At 41.7% G+C, this 26,224-nt stretch overlaps 1 protein-coding gene across 4 annotated transcripts; it reads right to left on the bottom strand.

The window, feature by feature from the left end:
* Positions 1-25,018, bottom strand: phka2 (phosphorylase kinase, alpha 2 (liver)). Of its 4 annotated transcripts, XM_033627377.2 has the most exons (33): positions 24,694-25,018; positions 24,476-24,565; positions 21,962-22,120; positions 18,020-18,067; positions 15,768-15,936; positions 13,774-13,856; positions 13,288-13,368; positions 13,068-13,166; positions 12,836-12,982; positions 12,681-12,734; positions 12,396-12,518; positions 12,174-12,269; positions 11,505-11,612; positions 11,307-11,385; positions 10,945-11,079; positions 10,755-10,864; positions 9,992-10,136; positions 9,705-9,783; positions 9,429-9,583; positions 9,172-9,345; positions 8,615-8,718; positions 8,403-8,539; positions 8,139-8,301; positions 7,173-7,252; positions 7,006-7,084; positions 6,791-6,920; positions 6,601-6,702; positions 5,155-5,273; positions 4,995-5,018; positions 4,450-4,503; positions 2,236-2,469; positions 1,948-2,148; positions 1-1,862 (listed from the first exon to the last, which is right to left on the bottom strand). In XM_033627377.2, exons 2-33 carry the CDS (start codon positions 24,551-24,553, stop codon positions 1,689-1,691), a joined length of 3,723 nt encoding a protein of 1,240 aa, XP_033483268.2. In that variant the 5' UTR covers positions 24,554-24,565; positions 24,694-25,018; the 3' UTR covers positions 1-1,688. The 4 variants fall into 4 exon arrangements, with proteins under 4 accessions (XP_033483268.2, XP_033483287.2, XP_033483277.2 ...); XM_033627396.2 differs by lacking the exon at positions 4,450-4,503; XM_033627386.2 differs by lacking the exon at positions 4,995-5,018.
* Positions 25,019-26,224: the final 1,206 nt, after the last annotated feature.

Genomic DNA, 26,224 nt, shown 5'->3' with positions numbered 1-26,224 from the left:
TTGTTGGTGAAATGATTTTATTATTGTATGAACATACTTTGAAAATATCATGAACATTTTCTAATGGAAATGAGCAGCCTGTTAAAATATGCAAACATGTCTTTAAATTGTTAAATAGGAGATCTGTATAATGTTTTTAATAATAAAATATTTATATATATTAGTTTAATTCTCTCTATTTTTGTTAGATTATTGTTGAGTAGATGTAGAATTAAAATATAACATATCCCTGTTTCTCATTATTTTGCTTTCCCAATCACAGCCATGAGATTTTTTCCTTTCTGGGCACAAATCTTACAGTCAAGCGTGTGATAACATTCGTCTCGGACTTACAAAGACCCTTTTCAACATACTCCAGACCCCTCTGGTACTTCCATTTCATTCTTTTTGAATACATCATGCATATACTGCATATATACACACTGTAGACATATAAAACACCACTGTGTATTAAAGTAGAATTAAACCCCAGCATACTTATTTTCACTACATGTAAATAAACAAAATGTTGAGGTACGTGCTAAATGTTGACTCACATTATCAGAAGTAAAACCCTGGGGTGACCTTTGTATGCAGACAAATGGATTAATTGTCATTCATGGTACAAAACACACAACACATACACAAGGACAAAAACATCCAGGCATTCAAGGAAAACTACAACTCTTGTTCCCATACACGTTCATGTTATTACAAAACGACAACAAGGAAGGTTCACTATCATCAGCGCTGAATTATAAAGAGCCTGGAAGCTGTCAGAGGTAATAATAATAATAATAATAATAACTCCTGCCCCCCTGTGCAGAGTTTGCATGTTCTCCCTGTGTCAGCGTGGGTTTTCTCCAGGTACTCCAGCTTCCTCCCACAGTCCAAAGACATGCAGGTTAATTGGTGACTCTAAACTGGCCGTAGGTGTGAATGTGTGCGTGAATGGCTGTCTGTCTCCATGTGTCTGGTGACCTGTCCAGGGTGTATCCCGCCTCTCGCCCAATGTCAGCTGGGATAGGCTCCAGCCCCACGCGACCCCCAATAGAATAAACAGTTACGGAAAATGAATGAATAATAATGATAATAATATGTTTAAATGATGTAATTTGAGGCTACAATTTGATTTCATGATTAACATTTGATTATTTTCCCATCATATTCAAGGTCAGCCACTACAGTAGCGCAATAAATTATTTAATTACTTAATAAAATCTAAAACAAAAAAGTAACAGAGAAGAATCAACTACTGATTTGAGGACAATAATCATTTGTGAGCACAAATCATCAAAACATTTACTCTGATAACTGCCGAGCTGTGTAAAATTATATATTCAGTTACGAGACAGTTCACTGTTTATATAATATTCTCACACACACAACACCAAAAGCACAGAGATGTGCTTATATCCTTGCATATACAGAATGTTAGTAAGTCCTGAAAACCACACATATGAGAAGCATGTTTAGGTAATAAATAAGTTCACAATCCAGACTCGAAAAAAGGAAAAAATAAATTCTGAGACAGTGCTTTGAAATCAGCTGCCAAGGCTATGATGTTACATCGGGGTATGAGAGCTACAGTGTTTATTGACGGGTGAATACTCACAAGCACCACATGAGCTGTATGAGCTGATAATGAGAGGCTTTGCCGCCTTTGGTCAGATGAGCCTTAAGTTATAAAACACGTCCAGTCTGCTGTCTCACTGCATCAGGCAGCTGGTACTTGGCAGGAAGTCCTGGACGTAAGTGATGGCTGCCTTAGAAAGGTAGGTCATGGTGCCAAAGCCGCCACTGGGGGCGCTATCATAGAAAAAGTTGCAGATTCCGGTGGCTGGGTCCTTCTCGAGGAAATAATCACTGGCACTATGGGATTTCTGTAGAGACAGAACAGAGTGAACTCACATGCACGAATACACGTCAACGCCCTTTCAAACAAACATGTATCTCTCTGACCACTACCTGGTCATTGATGAAGAGGTCATTGGCCAGATGCAGGATGCGGTCCACATGTATAATGCCGCCGATGCTGTCCACGTCCACATCAGCTATGAGGCCCAGAACCATCACAGTCTCCACTAGCAGCTGCCGGTACTCTGGCTGAGGGACGTGGTTCAGGACAGACTCCACCTGCACTGCGAACTTGATCTCTCCCTCTGTCATCTTCACACAAAACACAGAGTTAAACACACACACACACACACACACACACAGAGGAAGACTCAATCCAGCAGGTCTGCAGGATGCTACCTCTCTTGTGGTAGACGAGGGCAGCACATAGCCATCGATGGACAGGCCATGGCACTTCTGTAGGATCTTCCAGACCTTCTGGTAGAAACCCATTGGTACCCTGTTGATAGCTCCATCCAGCCTGCGTCTCCTCAGCCACTGGCCTTGCCTGTCCTCCCAGTTAAGCTGTCCATCTCCTGGACCGGTGCCCACTGGGGACAGGATCCCACTGGGGGTGGAGGGGCTGCTGCAGCGCTGTGGTGAGAGCACAGGAAGATACTGTTAGAGCATATTCAAAAGACCACTTTACCAATTTCCAACCTTGTCTCCATGTACTTTAAAGCTGGGGTAGGCAGTTTAATCCTGGAGTCATTGGGCAAAAATCCCACAAAATCTTTGAGTATATTGTAATTAAGTGGACTGAGGGAAAACAAGACTTCTGCACCACCTTTCAGGCTTTAGAAAATCTAAGCTGTGAGGGAGACTCTGGTCAATCGCAGATCATTTTTAAGAGGGTGTTCCTATTTGTATTCCTACAAATGCAGATGCGCGTGCACTTCTTTTCAGTGAAAGCCTGATTCTACAGCGAAACCTGCAGAGAAACCTGCTATTCCAGCATTGGCAATGACTGCCTACACTGCGAAGCAACCAAAGAAAGGAAGACAGGCTTATCAAAAAGAGAGTCGAAAAAAAAAAAAAAGAGTCTGACAATAAACAAAATAAAACGTGTCAGTATCGGCAAAGAGTTTCAGTGATGGAGAAAAAAATGTTGCTGATAGTTTAGCCTTTGCTAACCAGAGCTCAAGGCTCACGGCTGCGTCCTAAAGTTCACGTTTATGTGGCTAACACTAGCTAGAGCCTCACATCACAGTGTGTCTTGCGTCACTCCCTACCACTTCACACCACATTACAGGGAGTAGAGCAGGTGGCAGCTCCAGTTAGCGGCTGCAGCAACATGAATCCAGCCAGCCCAAACCCCAGCTCCAGTGGACCAGACAGAACCAACTCCTCGACATATCTATTAACATATTAGACCCGGTGCTGCTAATGGCCACCAGCCTGCTGTGACACCTGGCGCTGGGGGGTTTGCACTGGCTGAATTCAAGTGACTGAAGCTACTGACTGAAGGATCGTTTCCTGAGCTACTGCCTGCTCTCCTTGCTGGGGAGCATCGGGAAGCGACAGGAAGGGACATTGGGGTGGCTGATTCTTGTCTCATTGAAGGTCTGATAAACAGAGGGCGAGAGGGCAATCAATGTATGGGAAACACTGTGTTCAGTGCACTGACAAGAATAATAGCATACACAGGTGTGTCATACCAAAAAAATACATGTAAATAAGGTTGAAATATTTACCAAAGTAGTCGTCTTTCTCCTCACACACACACACACACACAAAGTGACAGTTTTAATACTTTAGTGACACGATCCATGCAGTCATTCATGCATATTGATATCATGCTCTTATTACTTGGTGATATAAGACACTTCAGCAGACATATTAAAGGACAAGGCTGGTGTTAATGTATGTTTTAGTGTGTTTAGTGACACAAAACAATAAATTAAGCCTGTTAACAAGTGCTGTCTTTGCCTGATGTACCTCATTCACAAATTACTGTCCGACATATCACCTTATTATGATTAACACAACAAGTGTGGCTCCTCTCAGCTTGTCCCAAAGCAGGCAAAGTTAAGTTCACAAATTTGACTTTAAGAGTTTTCCAATCTGTGCAACATACGACTCACTCTATCCTTGGACCCTCAATTCAGATAAAGAACTCCATAAAAAAAACTTTAACATGATAAGAAAGAGAAGAAACCTCAGGAAGATGTGAAGAAGAAATGTTTCAATATCAGTTACATGAGCTGTGTTAATTGCAATGACAGAAAATGTCACCTTGTGCAGCTCTACGTCTCTCAAGTATGTGTTTTTGCATAATAATGGTGTTCTACAGCACAGACAGAAGCTAGATCAGGCTTTTACTACACAAATTATACTTTGCTTTTGGTCTTAGCACATTTATTGTCAAAAATAAAAAGATAAAATCACACCAGCCTTATCCTTAAAAGCAGTGAGACACATGGACACATCTTTTAGTGTCTACAGAAAAAAAGAATTATGAATGAAGAATGCCTTCAGGGTGAGGGTGCTCCATTTGCACATGTATTCAAACTACGGCAACCCTGGAGAGGACAAACCAAGTTAATCTGAAGCAGATGAGGTGGAATGGTTTACCGTGGAGCGGGGAGACGTGACATTGCTACCCAAGGACAGACCGCCGCTGAGGATCTAAACATGGATACAGATGACAGATGACAGAGAACAGTTTGAGATGGTTCACATGGTTCACACACTTCGGTCATGGCGATACTGCAGCCACACGGAGCACAACGCTACCGAGGATGATCTGTAGAGTTTGAGTCAGAAATATTCTTGGGAAAAAAATCACAAGAAAGACCATTTGACAAACACACGATGCCACTCCATGCTGTAATGCGGTCACAAAATCAGTTATGAGGGTCTGGATTGGTTCAGGAGTTCATGCATTTGTAGAAAAGTTATTTAAAATGTCATTCTCTTCTACAAAAACCTATCTGACAGAGACAGCTACTGTGTGACACCCAGAGGAGAAGCAAAGCATGTTCTTCTAGTGATGTGTGATGAAGATGATGAGAGTCGTTCTGGCTATGGAGGGCGCTGTGGCTCGCACAATGTTAGCTGTCGGTTTGGATGCTATACTAACGTTAGAAACATGCTAAATATTATCAAACCCAACCCACACTGAGAGGCCGAGAGTCATCCAGCTGCAACCAAAAGCAAGAACACTGTTAGACTAGATAGACAGATAGACAGATAGATAGATAGATAGATAGATAGATAGACAGATCAAAGCACATGCCAAATCTCATTACTATGTACGTTTCTATTTGTGCTTCCCACCTGTTTTATCTCACTTTTCAGCTTGTGTATTCCTGAGCGTTCAGTCTTGGTGGCTCCAGTGTGTCCGAGTTCATGGATGGAGATGGCAGGGCTAGTGGCTGTTGACTGGATTGGGCGCACTGATGAACGGCAACAAAAATGAACATACAAACAAAAAGCTATTAACACATATACTATAGTCTAGTTACTGCCGCCAAAGTTGTCTGGTGTTGTGCACATTGACAGCTCTTCCCCTGGTTAAAAAACAAACAGGCTGAGCAGAACTAGGCAGGATTGTTAATGGTAAAATCATCTTCCTGTGCAAGAGGCTTAAAATGCCGATGCAAAAATCACCATATGCATGGATGAGATCAACGCAGCTGTTCAGGCTCCTGTATGTCAATTAACAAAAATAACACACACATACATACAACAGCCATGCTAGTTCCCTGAGTTGGGAATTGTTTTTTTGACTTTCGTGTGTTCATGAGCTTTAAGTCGTAATGTGGAAACATGGGCACTACAAAGAAGATGTTCATTCATTCATTTTCTGTAACCACTTATCTTGTTAGGGGTCACAGGGAGGTTGAAGCCTATCCCAGCTAACATTGGGTGAGAGGCGGGGTACACCATGGACAGGTCACCAGACTATCACAGGGCTGACACATAGAGACAGACAACCATTCACACTCACATTCACACCTATGGACAATTTAGAGTCACCAATTAACCTGCATGTTATTTGGACTGTGGGAGGAAAATGGAGTACCTGGAGAAAACTCATGCTGATTCGGGGAGAACATGCAAACTCCCCGAATCTGAAGGGCTCCCCCACCCTGGGTCTGAACCGGGAACCCTCTTGCTGTGAGGTGACAATGCTAACCACTATATCACCGAAAACCACTAAGAAAAGATCGGAGCTACTAACATATTGAAGAATGCCGAAATACACATAAATTGCTTCCTGAGAACAGTTCACACACAAAATAATTCTGCTCATGTTTCATGAACGAGACCCATCATCTGGACAACATGTCTAGTGTTAACCTGTCAAGTAGATGCTGAGATATTTTACTGAATAGATGCTGCTAGGGGCTGCTAGCATGGCTAAAAACATGAAGTTAACAGGTCCTAACAGCTACTGCAGCTGCAGTGTCAACTGAAAACAAAAGTGAAATGAAACAGCTATTCACTTTATCTACTGATTAACTACTTATTCTCATTTTTCATTATGTTCAAATTCCATAAATGTACCTGATTTTTTTCCGCCTGTTACAATTACTTCTCAGCTCCTTTGTTTTTGGCTCATTCCAACTTATTTCATAGCCTAATTGCTTAACTTAAAATGTAAAAAGTACAATTCTTTACTCAAACTAAGCCTGCAAAACAACTCCTGAAATAAACACTCACACATGCACTGTAAAGACATACTCTGAAGGAGAGACAGAGAAAAAGGCCAACACTCACTGCTCCTCTCCACTCCAAACTCTTTGCCACTGAGGATGTGATGCAGCAGGTTTTTCATGCCAAATGGACTCAGGCTCATCAAACTCTCAGATGCCTCCTCCCCTACAAAGACGATACACATCTTTTTTCAGTTTTCACTGTGCAGGGTAGCTTGTGTGCGTTAACACAGTTTGGTGTTTAATTTTCTTACCAGAGCAGTGCAGACTACGAGCCAGCTCAGTGGCCATCACTTGCATGATGAGTCCTATCCTGAGCCGGAGCATGTCCCCAAACAGAGCAGGCTGGGAGCGCACGTACATGGCCAGATAGACCATGATTTCCTGTATGACAAAAACATTTACACACCCAGCTGTAAGGTCAGTGTCTGTAAACATCCCGTCACAGTCAATATGGTTAAAGAGTTACCTGTGTGAGTACAGCTATACTGATGTCCTGACCGCTGGCTTCATAGATGAGAGTGTTCAACTCCTCAGGAGGAAGTGGGCTGAAAGGAAACAGTGAGGAAGAGGAGTTGGTTTATTATGTGGTAATTAATTCAATGAAGCCTTAATGTGAGCACCACAGCAGCTTACACTGAGATGACTCTTTCCCTGGGCTCAGGAGGCAGACCGACAGTCAGCTGCTTGTGATGGGAAATCAGATCTGTGCAGGCCTGGGGAACAGACAAATACAGATTTTATGAGAATAAAATTATTTTGAAAATTATCTCAGAATTTATTGATTCTGTGGAGGAGACTGTTTTGCACAAGTCGTTCAGTAGAGGATTATTTCGTGAACAGGTGGAGAAGAGTGTCAGGTGTGATGTGTGATAGAAAAGTACCAGCAAGATTAAAAGGAAAGGTGTACAAGACGGTGGTGAGACCAGCAATGTTGTTTGGTTTAGAGACAGCGGCACTGAGGAAAAGACAGGAGGCAGAGCTGGAGGTAGCAGAGATGAAGGTGTTGAGGCTCTCTTTGGGAGTGACGAGGATGGATAGGATCAGGAATGAGTACATCAGAGGGACAGCTCATGTTAGATGTTTTGGAGATAAATTCAGAGAGGCCAGACTGAGATGGTTTGGACATATTCAGAGGAGGGATAGTGAATATATCAGTAGAAGGATGCTGAGGTTGGAACTGCCAGGCAAGAGGCCTAGAGGAAGACTAAAAGAGGAGATTTATGGATGTAGTGAAAGAGGGCATGAAGTCAGTTGGTGTGAGAGAAGAGGATGCAGAGGATAGGGTTAGATGGAGGCAGATGATTGGCTGTGGTGCCCCCTAAAGGGAACAGCCGAAAGAAGAAGAATTCAGTAGAGGGTTATTTCATCAAGGCAGAGTAAGGAAAAGCCTGGCTAATATTGATAGGTCTCACTAGTTTAAGTGAACAAGCCGTTCCATAACTATAGCTTATATGAATCCCTGCTCAGTAACCATGGTAACCTATACTACTCAACTAGCCTGCTCCATGGCCCAAAAGACAGTTCTGTAAAGTCTCTAAAAAGCTTCCGAACCACCCCTTGGTCAGCTGAGATAAAAAACAACTATGACTCATCACTGACCTCAGCCAGGACCTCCACTCGCTTGCGTAATATCCCAGAGATGTATCTGATGAGTCCCCACTCTTTGCAGGCTCCAGCTTGAACATACAGCTCCTCCAGCAGGGAGCGCACGCTGACCCCGCCCTGCCCGGGACCTGACAACTCCACCTGCCACTCAGCTCCTCTGCTCAACAGAAGGAAAACACAGGATGGGTCATTATAAAATAAAAAAATAACATAGTTTACTTATTGACACAACAATGATGACAATCTCTATGACCGTACTTCATCACGTAAAGGATGTAGAGTATGTCAGCCTGGTCCTGCAGAGTCGGACACTCCTTCAGCTGCCTCACCAACGCTGCAAAGTCTGTGTTGCCATGAGAGTCTCGAGGCAGGTGTAGATCACCAGCACTGTGGGGCTTGTGAAGGAGTTCAGCGTGAGACTAATACACTACAGAGCAACACTGAAGTCACAAGATGAACACAGTGCCTACCTTGTGCTGCTTAACATGTTGAGGGTGAAGAGGAACTTCAAGTAGGTTGAGAGCTTTGCGGCGTTTGTTCTTAAGATGAGTCACAGGTAGATACATGGAAGACTCTGAAAAACACACACATATTATAACAATGTGTTATGAAGTGAGAGAGGACTATTTTTGAGATTCTGCCAGTTAGGGCTGCCCCTCTAATAGTCGACCGAAGGTTAGTCGACCAGAAAGGTCATTAGTCGGCTTTTTGATGCTGTTGCTTTCAGCATCAGAATATATTTAGAGTTGGAAGTAGGGATAATATATAGATATCACATCAATATTGTGATATGAGACATAATATTGTCTTAGATTTGGATATTTCCTCTGTTTTCTCTGGTCATGTAGCACCAACTTCAAAAGTATTTTTGTCTTTCTACTGCACAGACAGCCCCATTTTTCCAGCAGTGAAGTACTTCTTTAACATCAACCTAATTTAAGACCCGGCCATCGACAGCAGCATTACAGGGATCACTGATCAAAGAGGAAACAGAATTCAACTAATCATTAGATTCCTAATAACTCACTGGGCATATTCAGTCCCTGGACCTCAGCCATAAAAGACAGGATGTCTCTGGTGGTGTGCTCAGCACTGAAGACGTGGTGCTGCCCTGACTGGATGGGAGGAAGATGGCACTTGGTGGTGGTGGTGCTGTGGAGGAGCTGAGTGAGGTACTGGTCAAACATGTCTTTTGAGCCCTCTGGAATAAAACACATACAATTCAGTACTTACAGTTCAGTTCAATACTACAGAGAGGAACACACACACTTCATCAGTAAGTACCTGAGGGCCCACAGCTGTTATATTCCTCTCCATATGAGTCATTATCGTCATCATCTTCATCCTCGAGTAAGCTGTCATCGTTCTCTTCATCCAGAAAGCTGAGGTGAGTGTGGAAGGAGGTGGTCTGGACACTGGAGAGGTCTGACATCTGCACCCTGTAGTAACATCCACACAAAACACCCCCACACACAAGAGAGGTGACAAACACTGTCATGTTACACACATTTTAACACGCAGTAATAGTACGATGTCCTGTGTTGGAAGATGGAAACAGACCTGGCTCCAGCAAAATAGCCATCCTGTAATTTCCTGAGGGTTGCTAGGATACATGGATCAAGCGCATCTCCATCTTCAACTGGAAATAAAGAGTAAATAAATGCTGTGAAGTGCATCGAAATAATTTGACAAAATAGCAGGAAATTTACAGCGTGCGCATTCAAGATCAAGGCTGCATGCTTAGTAACCACATATTAAATGCAAAGTTACACACACCAAAACCTCAATTAACTCTAGAAAATAAAGGTCTGTGAGACTGATTTGCTTTGGCTTTAGAGCCTTATTACCCAGCATGCTGCGGGTGATGGGGAAGGTGAGTGTGGGCCGTCCTGTCATCCTCCAGCAAGAGGAGAGATAGGCCAGCTCCGTTCGTAACATCTCCACAATCATCTGGTTGTCCAGTGCCAGGTAGAAATGGTGGTGATCCAGAAACTGGAGAAAAGAAAGAAATAAAGAAATGTTAATCAGTAGTATTGTGCTTGTGTACGATCATCTCTGTGCATTGTGATAGACGCCTTGTACACAACCAAACTTGCCCTCAGTTTGCAAGGCTGGGGTAGAGATACATGCTTAAAAGAAAAGCCCACATTTCTGCTTAGAAAGAGAAACTCACCTATGTTTAAATATTATGAAAGACTTGGATATCAACAGGTTTTTGGATATGCGCTCATACCGACGCCGACTTTTTCAAGAAGGTGGGTGATGGAATGAAAGGGAGGCTGTGTTCATATGGTCAGACAAGTCCACAACGGTCGGGATACTCCGAAAAAATACTATTTTGATGCAAAGACGCCAAATGGCCCAAGCAGCTACAGCTGTTCCACTTTATCACATTTTTATGTTATAAACGACATGTCAGGGCACATTAATCAGAGTACGCAATGCTGCATGAAAACGTAAATATTAATGGAATATTCACTGTAGTTAGCGATGTGAACTGCTCTGTAGGAATATTGTCATTTCAGGAAAAGGGGAAAAACCAGAATATTTTGTGCATGTAAACATAGTCACTGTAATTATGAACAACACAACATCTCAAGCTAGTTTTACCTGGGGCGTGAATATATAATAACGATTTCTGATCTCGTAGAATTTGGACGTTCCCAGAACTCCGATGTGCCTGTAGGGCCTCCCGCTCAAATTCAGTTTCTTGCAGTTCCCTGTGATGACATGTTAATGTTATTATTACACATATAGACACCTGCACACCTGTAAGCTAAGGAGAAGAGTGCTTGTTTACCCAATTTGACATAGACGTGGCTCAGGATGCGAGCGGGCATGACCCTGATAGGCAGAACTTCTGACATCGTCTGGACCACAATCCCATAATCACTTAACAACTCCTGGATCTCCTCCGACTCTGCGAGGACACAAACTGACACACACATATAAAATAAATACATCATTATCTGCCTTCTACAAGGAAATTTGCACATAAACCAATGATAACATCATACGTTAGAACTAAGTCTTTGACAGTCTATTTATGAAGTTTTGTGTGTCTTCTTCTTCTTTATTTTTCCACTTTTTCTGGGATTCAAACTATTTTCTAATCCAACCTCTTGGCTGGTATTTCCCTCAAACTAATGATCAATCACCAACCTTGCACCACAACATCTGGCTTGAAGTTTGTAGAGAATCTCCTGTTGAGAGGATCTATTTCGCCTGGTGCTAAAAAACCCTTAAAACAGAAAGAAAAAGTGAAACAGACAGAGACTAGGGTATTATTACTGAGGATAACAGGCAGCTGCTGAGTTGCAAGCCAACATTAGAGCAGGTGTACAGCGGCCCTGTGAATACCTCGGCCAGAAGGCAGCTCAAGATGTAGAGTGACTGTCCCCACATGTGTGGCAGCTGTCCCATGGCCACTCTGTCCACCGTGTGAGGATTTCTGTACTCCTCCTCCACCTGTGAGATGCAACATTTGTTCTCATTCAAAAGTGGCTGCCTGATGTACAGGTACAGAGGTACATATGCAGTATAGTCACATGATCCCTGACACTATTTGCAAAGTGTATAAACATTAAAATCTGTAGCGATGACTGCATTTAGAGAATCCAGTACATAAACAGGACGTTGATGCCATCATTTATACTGGTCAAATGTACAAAATAATCAGTGGACAGAGCTAAAAAATAAATGAAATTAACCAGAACTAAAGATAGATGAAAAAAATTCAAACAAGATACATGACAGCAGAGAGAGCCTTCACAATGTCAGAGCACAGATGTTACCTGGTCTGCTCATTTGACTGCTAAATATTCTTGTTAAGGTTTTTTGACTCTAACAAAAAAGAATACATCTGCATATTTTTCAGCTACTCTATGAAAAACAAACATTTTGAAAGATAAAGACCAAGTCCCGTCATCTTCATGAAGTATCTTCAGACTGGTCTGTAGGTTTTATCAGACCATGCATTAGATATGACCTGAATAAAGGTGCATCTGCTGTATTTGTCTGATGGAATACCTTATCACGAGGTACAGCATAGAGTTCAGGTAACAGTTTGATGCCATTCTTCCCTCTGATCAAAATGCCCTCCAGTGCTTCACGGTACTCCTGCACCTGAACAGAACACACAGTCATTTGTTTAATATCACATCTGCAGCACAAGCAGCCATTTAAAGTGAATACATGACTGTGTAAGTACAGCTAAAAGTGCATATGGACCAGTGTGTTTGCTTTTGTTACCTGCACTTGATCATCAGCAAAGATACCGTCAAGGATGAGGTAGGTCCAGAACACGGGCCACTCACATTCGATATTTTCAAACAGCTTGAGCTCAGCAGGATCGTAGTGCAGCCGAGATGGGTCCTAGTGACAAAACAAACTGTAGTTTAAATCACACAATGCACAATTGTTTTACAACAGAAAGAAAAATCATACGAAACCATCCGCTGACATCCACTCAAAAGGTGCACGTCTTCTCTTGTTTCATGATTTAGGCGTAGAGTGTGACTTATTTTTATATTTTACCTCTCTGGGGCAACGATATCCATCCCTGATGAAGCGGCAGCAGCCATAGCGACCCTGAAATGATACCAAATAGTACAAATGTTAGCATGCTAGGGTTAAATACTAAACGGAGCAGTGTTTCTGTGCAGATTGTGTTTGTCTTGCTCAAGCTGTACCTGCAGTTTGCTTATGATTTCCGACTTAGTAATGGCCACCAGGTCGGCGTCCTCAACAGCGAAAGCAGGGAAGGAAATGACCGACAGAAGGCCCGCGTCTATCTCCTTTGAAGTTGAAGCTCTTGGCAGCATGGAGCACAGGATGGACTGAGGGGAAACACACAGGGAAGCTCAGTGGGAGAAAGATGAGCAGAGATGATGCTAAGATGGCTGAAGGTAAAGCCAACGGTACCTGACAATGTTCCACTTCATCAGGCAACACATGGATGACTGACTTCGGCCCTCCGTGGGCTCCGAAAAGATCCAGCTCATCTATGGCCTCCAGAGCTGCCTGCACCCCACACACAAATCAACACACACATCCATGCACCAATACATTTTTTATACAACATATTCTTGTCATTGTCATTAATGTATCATGTATCATAAATGCTGATAATAATAACCTGTACCTTAGCAATTCCTACAGAGCTGCCATTGAGCTCAGGGATGCCCTGGTTGGTCTTGTCACCTCGCTCCCACATCCCATAATCCTACAGAGGGATAAAAGGTAATGACATCATTTCTTTACAAATTCTCCAGTCTTTAAACTCTCCCCATTTCTCCGCACCATTGCTGTGGGCATCACATTTTAAAAAGTTCTCCATTGATTTAGCATTGCACTGCTGTAACAGATCAGATTCATGACGGAGAGTCAATGCAGCAGAACCAGAGATGCTAGTAGCTGCTAATGTAGCCTCAAGCAGAGATGAGAAGGCTACAGTAAGCTCACATCTTTTCTAACTACTCTACTCCAGATTTTTTTCATTTTCAACTTTTAGTCTTCAGCCCCATTCGACACTCAGATGGGGCTTTTATTCTGATTGTTTCCTTTCAGTTACGTCTCCTGTGTGTTTGCCTTTTTTTTCTAGAACCAAACCTCCTAAAAAGTTACTCACCGCAACTTTGTAGGCAGCCTCGATGTAGAAGACCAAGTTTTGGATAAAGGCCACCTCATCCAGGTTGGAGATGATGCAGAGACCTGTGTGATAACATGACATACTCAGAGACCAACTTGTGGTTGGGTACTTCAGTTGTTCCTCTTGAGGAACTGCAGTGTTTTCGAGAAGGGAAGCTGACCAAGCTGTGTGAACAGCTGTTTGCTATAGTCTCAGCCATTTTAAAATCCAAATACTTCTGTTTGGCATTTTTATACTAAAGATTTACTGGGTAAAAACACATTCTCAAATAATTTACTGAGAGAACATGAACACACAGAAAAGGGACACATACAGTACAGGCCAAAAGTTTGGACACACCTTCTCATTCAATGCGTTTTCTTTATTTTCATGACTATTTACATTGTAGATTCTCACTGAAGGCATCAAAACTATGAATGAACACGTGGAGTTATGTACTTAACAAAAAAAGGTGAAATAACTGAAAACATGTTTTATATTCTAGTTTCTTCAAAATAGCCACCCTTTGCTCTGATTACTGCTTTGCACACTCTTGGCATTCTCTCCATGAGCTTCAAGAGGTAGTCACCTGAAATGGTTTTCCAACAGTCTTGAAGGAGTTCCCAGAGGTGTTTAGCACTTGTTGGCCCCTTTGCCTTCACTCTGCGGTCCAGCTCACCCCAAACCATCTCGATTGGGTTCAGGTCCAGTGACTCTGATGGCCAGGTCATCTGCCGCAGCACTCCATCACTCTCCTTCTTGGTCAAATAGCCCTTACACAGCCTGGAGGTGTGTTTGGGGTCATTGTCCTGTTGAAAAATAAATGATCGTCCAACTAAACGCAAACCGGATGGGATGGCATGTCGCTGCAGGATGCTGTGGTAGCCATGCTGGTTCAGTGTGCCTTCAATTTTGAATAAATCCCCAACAGTGTCACCAGCAAAACACCCCCACACCATCACACCTCCTCCTCCATGCTTCACAGTGGGAACCAGGCATGTGGAATCCATCCGTTCACCTTTTCTGCGTCTCACAAAGACACGGCGGTTGGAACCAAAGATCTCAAATTTGGACTCATCAGACCAAAGCACAGATTTCCACTGGTCTAATGTCCATTCCTTGTGTTTCTTGGCCCAAACAAATCTCTTCTGCTTGTTGCCTCTCCTTAGCAGTGGTTTCCTAGCAGCTATTTGACCATGAAGGCCTGATTGGCGCAGTCTCCTCTTAACAGTTGTTCTAGAGATGGGTCTGCTGCTAGAACTCTGTGTGGCATTCATCTGGTCTCTGATCTGAGCTGCTGTTAACTTGCCATTTCTGAGGCTGGTGACTCGGATGAACTTATCCTCAGAAGCAGAGGTGACTCTTGGTCTTCCTTTCCTGGGTCGGTCCTCATGTGTGCCAGTTTCGTTGTAGCGCTTGATGGTTTTTGCGACTCCACTTGGGGACACATTTAAAGTTTTTGCAATTTTTTCCGGACTGACTGACCTTCATTTCTTAAAGTAATGATGGCCACTCGTTTTTCTTTAGTTAGCTGATTGGTTCTTGCCATAATATGAATTTTAACAGTTGTCCAATAGGGCTGTCGGCTGTGTATTAACCTGACTTCTGCACAACACAACTGATGGTCCCAACCCCATTGATAAAGCAAGAAATTCCACTAATTAACCCTGATAAGGCACACCTGTGAAGTGGAAACCATTTCAGGTGACTACCTCTTGAAGCTCATGGAGAGAATGCCAAGAGTGTGCAAAGCAGTAATCAGAGCAAAGGGTGGCTATTTTGAAGAAACTAGAATATAAAACATGTTTTCAGTTATTTCACCTTTTTTTGTTAAGTACATAATTCCACATGTGTTCATTCATAGTTTTGATGCCTTCAGTGAGAATCTACAATGTAAATAGTCATGAAAATAAAGAAAACGCATTGAATGAGAAGGTGTGTCCAAACTTTTGGCCTGTACTGTATATAAATACTACTCTGCATCACAACTGTACCTGAGGCGGTCATCTGTGCCAACATCAGCAGGTAAATGGAGGTGGCGTCCACCTGGAGATGGCCCCACTGGTCGTCTCCAACCACCGTGGCGCAGGTGGGAGTATCGTATTTGGCGTGCAAGCAATCTTTTGTACTCTGGGTGAGTTTGAACTTCTCCACCTTGGCCACCTGAAGACAAATGAAGATGCACACACACACATATCAGCTGTGTCTGTCTTGACCAGGGGGTCGCAAAAAAGGGCTGTGACAGGGTCAGAATGAAAATGTTTTTGTTTTGTTTGACAAATGTTGACAATATTTTATAATTACACTGTGGGAGAAAGGAAATCAGAGGAGAGAGGTGGGGACATGCAACAAAATGGTGCCCGACGAGAACGGAGGATGTTGCAATTACATGGACACTGACCCTCACAGGTTTTCAAACAACCCATTTTCCACTTCATGTGAAATCAGTGATATTTTATACATCAAAGTAACTTATTTTAATCAGTAGTGCAGACCTATGAACTTATCAACAGCAGAATCTGAGTTATATAAAACCCTGAAATGAGCTTTTAGTTCGATACCATATGAGTGTATCTCTAGGCTGTATAATGTGTCTTTGAAAACACCTTGTGTATTAAAGAAAAGTGTGGAAAAGAAGCAGGGATTTGGCTTTCTAGGGAGGCTTCAGGGATAATTTGCAGTTTTCCATGGTCCTCAACTACCTCCATGGCTTAGAGAGAACATTTTTTGGGAAGAAATAAAAGATATTTTCAGACCCTGCACCAAGAAAAATACAAGAATACATGTTTGACATACTGCAGACAATGTGGCTCAATGGAAGCCGATTTTTTTCATGTATTCTGAACTGTCCCAGACTGAGTTTATACTGAAAGGGTATCCACAAAAGCTTAAGCACGGTGTTAAGACTCAAATACCCTTGAAAGTGGAGACTCCTTATCTGGGTCACATTTTGTTTCTGAAACAGAGAAGGGATTATGAGCTGCTGCTGCAGGCCCTTCTGGCAGCAAGCAAAAAATCAATCACTAAAAAGTGCCAAAACCCAGAACCACATACTCTGGAAAAAGTAAGGAATGAAGTGGAAATATTTAAAATGGAAAAGCTGATTTACTCTTTCAGCATCCAAAAGAACAAATTCTTTCAAATTTGGAATAAATTGATTGGATTTATAACCTCCATTATTAGCAGAGTTTGTTTTATCTTCCTTTCCCCTGCTTGATGGTTATATTAGAAATGTAGCATTGTCATCTCACACCAAGAGGTTTCCCAGGGTGGGGGAGCCTTTCTGTGCGGAGTTTGCATATTCTCCCTGTGTCAGCGTGGGTTTTCTCCAGGTACTCTGGCTTCCTCCCACAGTCCAAAGACATGCAGGTTAATTGGTGACTCTAAATTGCCCATAGGTGTGAATGTGAGTGTGAATGGTTTTCTGTCTCTATGTGTCAGCCCTGTGATAGTCTGGGGACCTGTCCAGGGTGTACCCTGCCCCTTGTTCAATGTCAGCTGGAATAGGCTCCAGCCCCCTGCGACCCCCAACACAATAAGTGGTTACAGAAAATTAATGAATTTTGTACACTATGATATTGTTATTGAGAATGTGCATAACATACATAGATCTCAAGGAGCATGTTTACATGCACACAGTCCAACTTATGCTTCATATCTTGTTATTGATCATATGCAGGACAAAATGCGGACATGGAAAAGAATTAATCTGGTTATTCATATCTCCTTGTACAAGATTACAATATTATAAAGGTTTCTGTCTGTTGTTTTTTACTCCTCAACATCCCAGTAAGTCTCAGGAGTCATTTCTGATGATGATGATGATGATGATGATGATAATGATGATGATGATGATGATGATATCTCAGCAGCAGAGGATTATGCCTCTTTGCCTCATAGCTCCCTGAGCACTGCAGTGAGCGCTCTGATGTAAATTAGGCATCTTCATCTTATTTCCAGTAATGGAAGACAACAGTAACAAACAATACACAATGCTACTGCAGTATCACTATCACTTTGATTCCAACAAAGAGAATGCCAACATATTGTTAATTATTGGTTTGTTTATCTTTCTGAGTGACTATCGATGTCAATTTGACGTGTCTGTGCAGATAGACTGTGGTCAGAAACCTGCAGAAGCTGTTTAGTGTTTAAATAACACAGCAACACAGATAACATGTTGAGATTTCTCAGAACCAGACCAGGCTTATCATATTTTCTACAACCAGTATAGGATGTGTCTTACCTGTCTCATCATGCACTGCAGAAGTCCCTGCATCAGTTTCACCACACTCTGCCAACAAACAACAGCATTACGTCAACTAAAAAAATCAAACAAAACTTCACTACAAACCATTTTTTTCTGTTTCTAGCAGAAGCTGAAAATCAATAATATTTTGCTGATTCAAATCACTTTATTCAGCTCAGTTCAAGGATTCGTAGTCACTGATGTTCGACAGTAACTAAGCACTGGACATCACTATAAGAAAAGATATCTCAAACACTGTTTTTAATTTATAGATTTACCTTTGAACATTAAATCTATAAAGTTATTCCAAGTTACCAGAGCTAAAGGTGATGTGATTCTTGCAGCCAAAATCCAAATTATGTATTTTGTGATAATATGATCTATGCAGTACGAATAAAAGAAAGACTTTGTTCTTTCTTCGTTTCAGGGAAACTTAAGTATATTTCAATCAGGACCCTGTTCTCCCATGCCTTTGACTCTAAGTGACTAATGGAAACAACAATTTTGGAATTGTTCCACTATTGAGAGAGAGCTCTGTTGCAGCAGAAGCAAAGCAGTCTGCAGTTACGGGCACATGAGACAATGGGCCCCATGCACGGATATGCATAAGGCCCCACCCCCAGGATGCACAGACTTTGTTTTGCATCTCTTCGTGGTCTTCTTGCATTTGTCTCTTTTTGAGCATTAATTTGAATGACATTTTTCAGATGAAGCGCATGGAGGAGACCCTGCCACCAGTGGGCCCATTCAGTAATCCGTTCATGGCTGCAATGTAATCCCTACAGGCAATTGTGCAGCGTCAGTTCACATCCATTAAATGTAGCTCAGCCTAAACTCAATCAGGAAGACTTCCTTTAAGTTATATCCATTTACAGTTCTCTCTCTGTCCCACTCCCACCACTTCTCCCAATCAGCTGACTATGTGAATTTCCTTTCTGTAAGCCAATGAAACTTTGCCCGGATCTCCTTCAGCGATTCATGTTTCTGCTGTCAAACTTTACACCTGTTCTCCTCTCTGCTCCTGTCAGAGGTCATTTTAGGCGGTATCGCCACTCCCTCCTCCACCCCATTCACCTCCAGTCACCTCATCTAGAGCCAAGGACGAGCTGATCAAAAGCACATTTCTCTTCACACCCTGATCCTCAGCTCCCTCTTCATCTTATCAACACCACCACCAGTGTCTGGGCTCCATAGGGAAGGATCCCTAATCTACTACGTCTTTACCTCCCTCCTGGAACATTTCACATCTCTCATACTCGTGCACATGTAAATAAATATTCTTTTCTCTCAGAACAAGTCTCTCCTGATTGAAGTGTGCTTGTTTTTGCCACTGACAGGCTCAGATTGTCAACAATGTTACAGACAAAATCCCACAGAGAAATGAAACGATTTTCTTTACCTTGCGCTGGTCTGTTTGTTATTGTGTGACCAAGTGTCACTTAAGGAGAAGTCTTGTTCTGAAATCTCGCGAGAGGTCACTCATTGCAAGAACACAACAGTGGAAACATTAGTAAGAGTTGGAAAGAGGAGTGCCGGTATGAGTTTGTGTTAGAGTATAGAAAGTGTAGCTTAGTGCTATCTAAAAGATTTTCAATGTCATGACTGAACATTTAGCTAATTACAACAATGTGGAAAAGTACATGAAATTTCAAGACAAGGCTTCTCCTTGAGAGTTTCCTACACATATTCCTGACCTGTTCTAGCTATAGCTCAACCAGATCCCTCAGATCTTCAAGCATGTGTCTCCTGAATGTACCTAGGATTAAAATTAAATCAGGCGTAGGTGCATTTAGTCACCATGATGCCTGGTAACCTGAGATCTGCTACAACTGTATCATCCTTTAAAGGGCCAGTGTGTAAAATGGGTTGAAAACAGTGACATCAGTGGTCAAATTCTAGATTGCAGGGCTCACTCGCTCACCCCTCCTGTCGGGTAAATGACGGTGGCCTCGTAGGGACAAAAAGCCTTGCGCACGACTTTTCCAGGAGTAGGTCTATCTAGCGACGAGGTGAATGTTTATTTAGAAATCTAAGCCATGTTACGATATTGTAATGAATCCCTCACGAGCAGGAGACCAGAGGAGCGTTAGGGAAAAAGGCCAGTTTATTTGAGCACTCCAGAAACTGCGGTAACACTCCACTCCATCCCAAACTCTGACTCTTCTAGCGTAACAGACACACTTCATAACTTTACACACATACTCGTTTGCCATACTAAGTGGGGACCCCCCTCCCCTCTCTGCTCCGCCAATCCCCAGCCCGCACACTGACTGACAGCGTAGCAGGTAAACAAAGCTCAGCTGTTTATTTAGCCTAGCGATACCTCCGGACTATAGTAGCTGCAATGGACGACTTTGAACGCAATTTTGAAGAGTTTCTTGTAGCGGACACAGACCCAGAGCCATACCTGTTTGAGCTGGAGCATACAGATGAGGAACTCCATGTGTTGGATGCTGAGCGGGTGAGAAGAGAGGCTGAATGCACAGAATGGGATTCGGTGCTACTGCTGCCATCGTTGGGAGATATATCATCAGGAGGAAAAGCGCCGCAGAGAGTGCATCACAAGGAGTGAAGTTGCATCTTTTTGTCCTCGCAGATGACGGTTCAGGTTCATTCTCTCCTGTTGCGTGGTAAGTGTGGTCCATTCGCAAACTTTATAACTAAAAAAACTTTTCACTACTCTCTATCGACGAACTACTAACACTCTCTGCTGTTTCCTCCTCCTTCTTCCTTCCTTCTGCTGTCTTCGTTGGTTCATTTATACACGCGGAACGCGTTCTCTGGCTGGCTGGATTGTCCGCTCGGTCTGCCGTACATACATGGTGGCGCAAGATGGCGACCTCTCTAAAGCAAGGCCCTTGCTATATATATATATAAAAAAGCATAATTATAAGGCTACGAAAACCAAACAAATTTTATTTTATAGCGATCATACACTTGTATAAACATATTAATGGGTAGAATATTCAGATTCAGATTCAGATTGACAATAAACCATGCCAAATATTACACACTGGCCCTTTAAAAGCAGTCTCAAAACATTGCTTTTCTCTCAGGCTTCTGGTTGTTTGTGTGTGTGCGCGTATATATATACACTTGTGCATATGTGTGCGCCTGTTGTAGTCCTTTTGTGAGTGCTAACTGTAAGTTGTGTGTGAGTGTGTGCACTGTTTGCTTTGCTGAGTGATTAGTTCAGTTATGTGGAGTACTTTTTATGTTTTCTATGTCATTATTTAATGTTTTCTGTGTTTGACTGTAAAACAAAATGTGTTTACTTTTGTATGAAATGTGCTGTACAAATAAAATGAACTTATCTTATCCTGACTTGACTTGAGCGATACTTGGACACACACACTAACAAACAGACCGTATGAAAGGTAAGGAAAAATGTTTCATTTCTTTGCAAGGTTTTTTTCCTGTAATGTTGTCAGACAGTTAAATTAAGAATATGAGCCTGTAAGTGGCAAAAACAAACACCCTTAATGGACGTAAACTGAGAGCACACTAAGCCTGTTGGGATTACATTGCATCCTATTTTGCTGCTGCGGCTGCAGCGCTCTCTCTCAGCAAATACTTTTTTATTTTGAATCAGTTCATACACAGATTCTATAATCTATTAATTCTTCCAATCAACCAGCAGATTAATAAACTTGTTTTAGCACTAAAGTGATTATTTTTTAGCATTTTTTATTATAATTCATATACCCCTTTATGTCAGTGTTTTAAACATCAATCTGAGAATAAATTATTTTGTTTTGGATTTATGCGGCACTTTCGTTTAACTGTAACCTACAACTGCACAAACTATACAGATAAAAATATGATGCGGTATGCACCACAGGCTCGCTTCTCTAAAATAATAACCCACCCTAACAGGTAGAACAAACAGGCACCGGTGTGAACATTAACCCTGTCTCTGTCTCTCTGTCATAAACATACCTGCTCCAGCTCATAGGCTTTGGCCTTGTCTTCATCGCGGTCTGCATTCTTGCGGTAGGCCATGCCCAGCGCCCACACGGCCAGGACACTGTACACATTATCTCTCACCCAGGCATCTTTTTTCTGGGCGCTGGCGGGCAGGAGTCCTGTCACCGGGTTCTGAAACAGACACACAGTGGTTTAAATACAGCAGCCAGAGAAACTGAAGCCTGTTTAGTATTTTTTATTTTTGAAAATGATTAAAACTTTTAATCAATTTTCAAAATAGTTGTCAATTATTTTGTTGTTGCCTGACAGTAATGAAATATAAGGCAGGAAAGGAAGCAAATAAAGCATGATCAACGTGTCAGGCCTCTATAAATCAGCATAACTGTGACTTTAAATTGGGTTTGTGGTTCAGTGTGCAGAAATTCCTAGTTTCTTTTTTGGATGAAGAGACTTAATTGTGTCCCCCCTCCTCTGAACCCAAACCAACAACTCCACATATTCATGCTATGTAAGGAAAGTTGGCACCGTTTCAGCTGTAGACCCTCAGGGTCACAGACAGCTGTTGACTGTTGACGTACTGACAGATAAAAGTGCATAGTTTCCTGGTCTTCAGCCTACTGCAGGGGCTGAACTTTGCTCACGCCGTGTTTATTTCTATGCCACTCAATCCGGTTGAACCTGAACCTATACCAGCAACAAAACATCTGCATGTCTGACGTACTTCTGCAGGAGAAAACGGAGGATTTCATGAGCGTAATTACACAAGTACGACGTTGAGGTACTTGTGCTTTTATTTGCCTAACTCCAGTTTATGTTGCTTTTTACTTCAACTATTTTTGAAGTAAAAATGATAAACACAGTCTTCAATCCCACATACACAAGTCAATGGGCAACTACTTCACCATTACATGGCTTACACATTGAACGACTGAACAACCTTCTTACAGAATCACAGTCTCAAATCTATTATGTATTATAACAGATTAAGCTACCTCGTAGTTAGTTGTGCTTACATACAAGGGCGTAGGTTTCGTGCCAATATTGCAGGGGACATGTATAAAACAGGGGTTGGGGGTCCTCTGCCAGAAAATTTTGAGAATCAAACACTTAATCCTGTCCATTTTTTGTGATTATTATGCATCAGTTTATTGTGCAAATGTCTTTAATCATGCCAAAAATAATAGCTCTCTGCTACTTGCATGCTCTTATGAAGGGGACATGTGCATATGTTATAAATCAGGGGTGTCAAACTCATTTTAGTTCATGGGCCACATACAGCCCTGTTTGATCTCCAGTGGGCCGCACCAGTAAAACCATTGCAGCCTGTAAATAACAACACCTCCAAATGGTTTTCTTCTTTTTAGCGTAAAGAGGTACAAGTTCATACTGCAAACAATCATTCATTTATAAATGATTGTGTCTCCCTGGCAGAGCAGGGCTGCTGTTGTGACTGTTGACCTGTTGCGCACTTTGGAAGCACTTCAGTTTTTATTTGCAACAGTTTCATTTGCCCTACTGTATTTTATTTGCACTCTCTATACTACTGTTTTTATTGCACTTTTAATTATTATCTCCTGGGCTAGAGCAACCTTAAGGAGCTTTTATTCTTTTAGCCTTACCTGTTATAACACACTTGAGGTATTTATTTCACCCAGTAGTCCTAATTGTATATGATGGTTGTATTTGCTATATAGCTACGTTACACTATGTGCCCAAAATATATTTCCCACATGGGACAATAAAGTTTATCTTATCTTAGAATGAATAGCAGCCTTCAAGGAAAAAGTGCAGTCTCAACAATATGTCTGTTTTTTCACAGTCAGTCGAATTCTCATTTCTCATTTTTCCACACATGTCCACTCCTGTGTAGCAATGCTGACATCACCACACCAAACTAATGTGGTAGCTATAAGGAAGCAGGTTAAATTATCCCCTGTCTTACAAACCCTTTACAAAGCAAACGTTTTGGTAGAGCCTTAGCAACAGGGTTTCAATAATGTTGTTTTATGATAGAAGTCTGATACAGATTCTTTCGTAGCCCACTGAAGCTGCTTATTGACAACATTTCACACAATGTTTAATATCAGTAAATATGACCACAGTGAGTATCTATTGTTATTTCAGAATAATGTATACTGGTCCCAATGGAAACAGGTCTGACACAGCTTACTGAGTGTTCAACTTGCTCCTGAAACCTGGCACCTCTCAGCCTGTACAAATGTACCAAATAAGGTGTGCAGAGTCATCCAGTGGGCCAGATTGTATGTTTGACACCCCTGATATAAATATTGAGGGGGTCCTCTGCACCCTCTCCTAAATTTACGCCTACGCTACATGGTAATGCATCAACAAGTATAATTCAGTAAAGTACATATGCTTCTGAAATGGGCCATGCTGGATGATAAGTACTTTTGACACCAAGCATATCTTGATGCACATGCATGTATATTTACTTGCAGCAGACTATTTCCACACTGTGGTGTTGCTACTTGTGTCCAGTGTCCTGCTCTGTGTGTGTGGACTCACCTGGTGGCACAGGATAGTCTCTTGGACCAACCTGGCATACCCATCCAGCCTCACTCCTGAGTTACTGCGGCTCCTCATCCTCACTGATCACTACGCACACGACACACCAAGTTATGTCTGAACGAGTTGTCACACAGCAGCAACAAAGCCTTGGATATCTGTACATATGAGTTTAAGATTAACACAGCTGGTAAATGTAGATTATTAAGGTACTTTACCAGGCATTGACCCATCCTCTCAGTCCTGCAGTGCGGATTTATCTGTCACCTTCGCCGCTCTGCAGGGGCTGCAGCTCGGCTACAGTTTGCTAGCTGAGTAGCATCCAGCTGTTTTTTGACGACACACACGTTTAACGTTGAACTCACGCGCCGGTATTCACACACACACACTCAGCCTGGTGTTCCGGTCACACAGCTGGATGTGTTCAGGTACACTCAGGCCGGGCAGGTGACAGTAAACCGGGGTCAACTCCAGAAGAGGCTCGGGAGGAGTAGCTTCGGTGTGACAGCAACTACATCCATTCTGGGAAAAATACATTATGTTCCTGTTTTTCGAAGGTTTGACGACAGGGGGCGCCACCTGACCTCCATACAGTCATTGTCAAAGGTTTCAGGGCACAACCCAAATGTATTCAGACAGAAACCATCCCCAAAACTTAATTTCATAGCAGCTTTTATACAAATTAAGAGCTACAGGGAAAAATGATCACACTAACTCATTCAAATTTATTAAAATTTTCTAATATATGGATTTAAACTACACAAATAATGTTTAAAGCAAGAAATAACTGCTACCAGAAAATATTAAAAACTGTTTAGTGACTGAGAGGGGGGTTATAATTTAAGGGGATCATTTAATTTGTAATTAATTCAATATGTGGAGTGAAGTTTTGGAACATTTTGAAGGGGGAGCTCAAGCAATTTCCAAGCATATACCAATTTAAAAAAGGAAATAAATATATAACATTCAGGAGATATAGGGGTTTGACATTCACCAGTTGCTCACAGGGATTACTGTCTACTTTCTCTACATATATGTTTTTTCTATTTGTCTGTAATTAACAAGGTATTAATATGTAAATAAGTAATTATCTGTTCATTTGGGTATGTTGGTGTAAACAAGTATATATTGGCAGAATTACGTATATTCATACTTTGTATAATTCATATGTTCACTTATTAAATATAAAACGATAGCAGGACAAGCTGATGAAGATATATATGTAATATTAATATATATTTGGTTATATTTGGTATATTTGGTTTATACTTGTAAGTCACGGATTATTGGTAATTTATATTATATACTGAAATAGGTTTTTGTAAGATAGATATTTAGTAATTACTATTATATATACATGGGCTGTTTTTGTGTGATAAAGTTAAAAAGTAATGACAATGGTATATTTAGAGAAGTCTTAGGTATAGGTTTATCTATATGAGGAAGTTCTCTGTTTCATTTCACTCAATGACTAATGGAGAAGGGGTGGGATTTAAGTTTATACATCCTCCCACTCTTTTTCAGAAGTGTAAATCAAAGTAACTATACACTATATACTGAAAATTGCTTTTCATTATTTGTAAATATATTGCTTTGTTTCTGACTGTCTGCTTGTTTGTATGTTCGTGTCTTATTTATATATGTTCAAAATGAATATCAAACATCTAATAATTTCTTCAAAAAAAGAAGAAGAAAAAAGCAAACATCATCAGAAAACGTATTTAATTCATTTAAAATGGCAGTGGTGGA

Source organism: Epinephelus lanceolatus, chromosome 2 (genome assembly GCF_041903045.1).
Source record: "Epinephelus lanceolatus isolate andai-2023 chromosome 2, ASM4190304v1, whole genome shotgun sequence".
Taxonomy (NCBI): Eukaryota; Metazoa; Chordata; class Actinopteri; order Perciformes; family Serranidae; genus Epinephelus; species Epinephelus lanceolatus.
The sequence above is the reverse complement of the archived record's forward strand: the minus strand, read 5'-3'. Positions and strand labels throughout refer to the sequence as shown.

Bases quoted from the DNA above. Each gene is read 5' to 3' on its own strand.
- phka2 (XM_033627377.2), bottom strand. From the start codon at position 24,553: ATGAGGAGCCGCAGTAACTCAGGAGTGAGGCTGGATGGGTATGCCAGG. The intron at 12,519-12,680 runs GTAAAATATAAA...TTTTGTCACTAG, and splicing joins GATATCGTTGCCCCAGAGAG to GACCCATCTCGGCTGCACTA. The intron at 10,137-10,754 runs GTAAAACTAGCT...TCTTTTCTCCAG, and splicing joins ATTATATATTCACGCCCCAG to TTTCTGGATCACCACCATTT.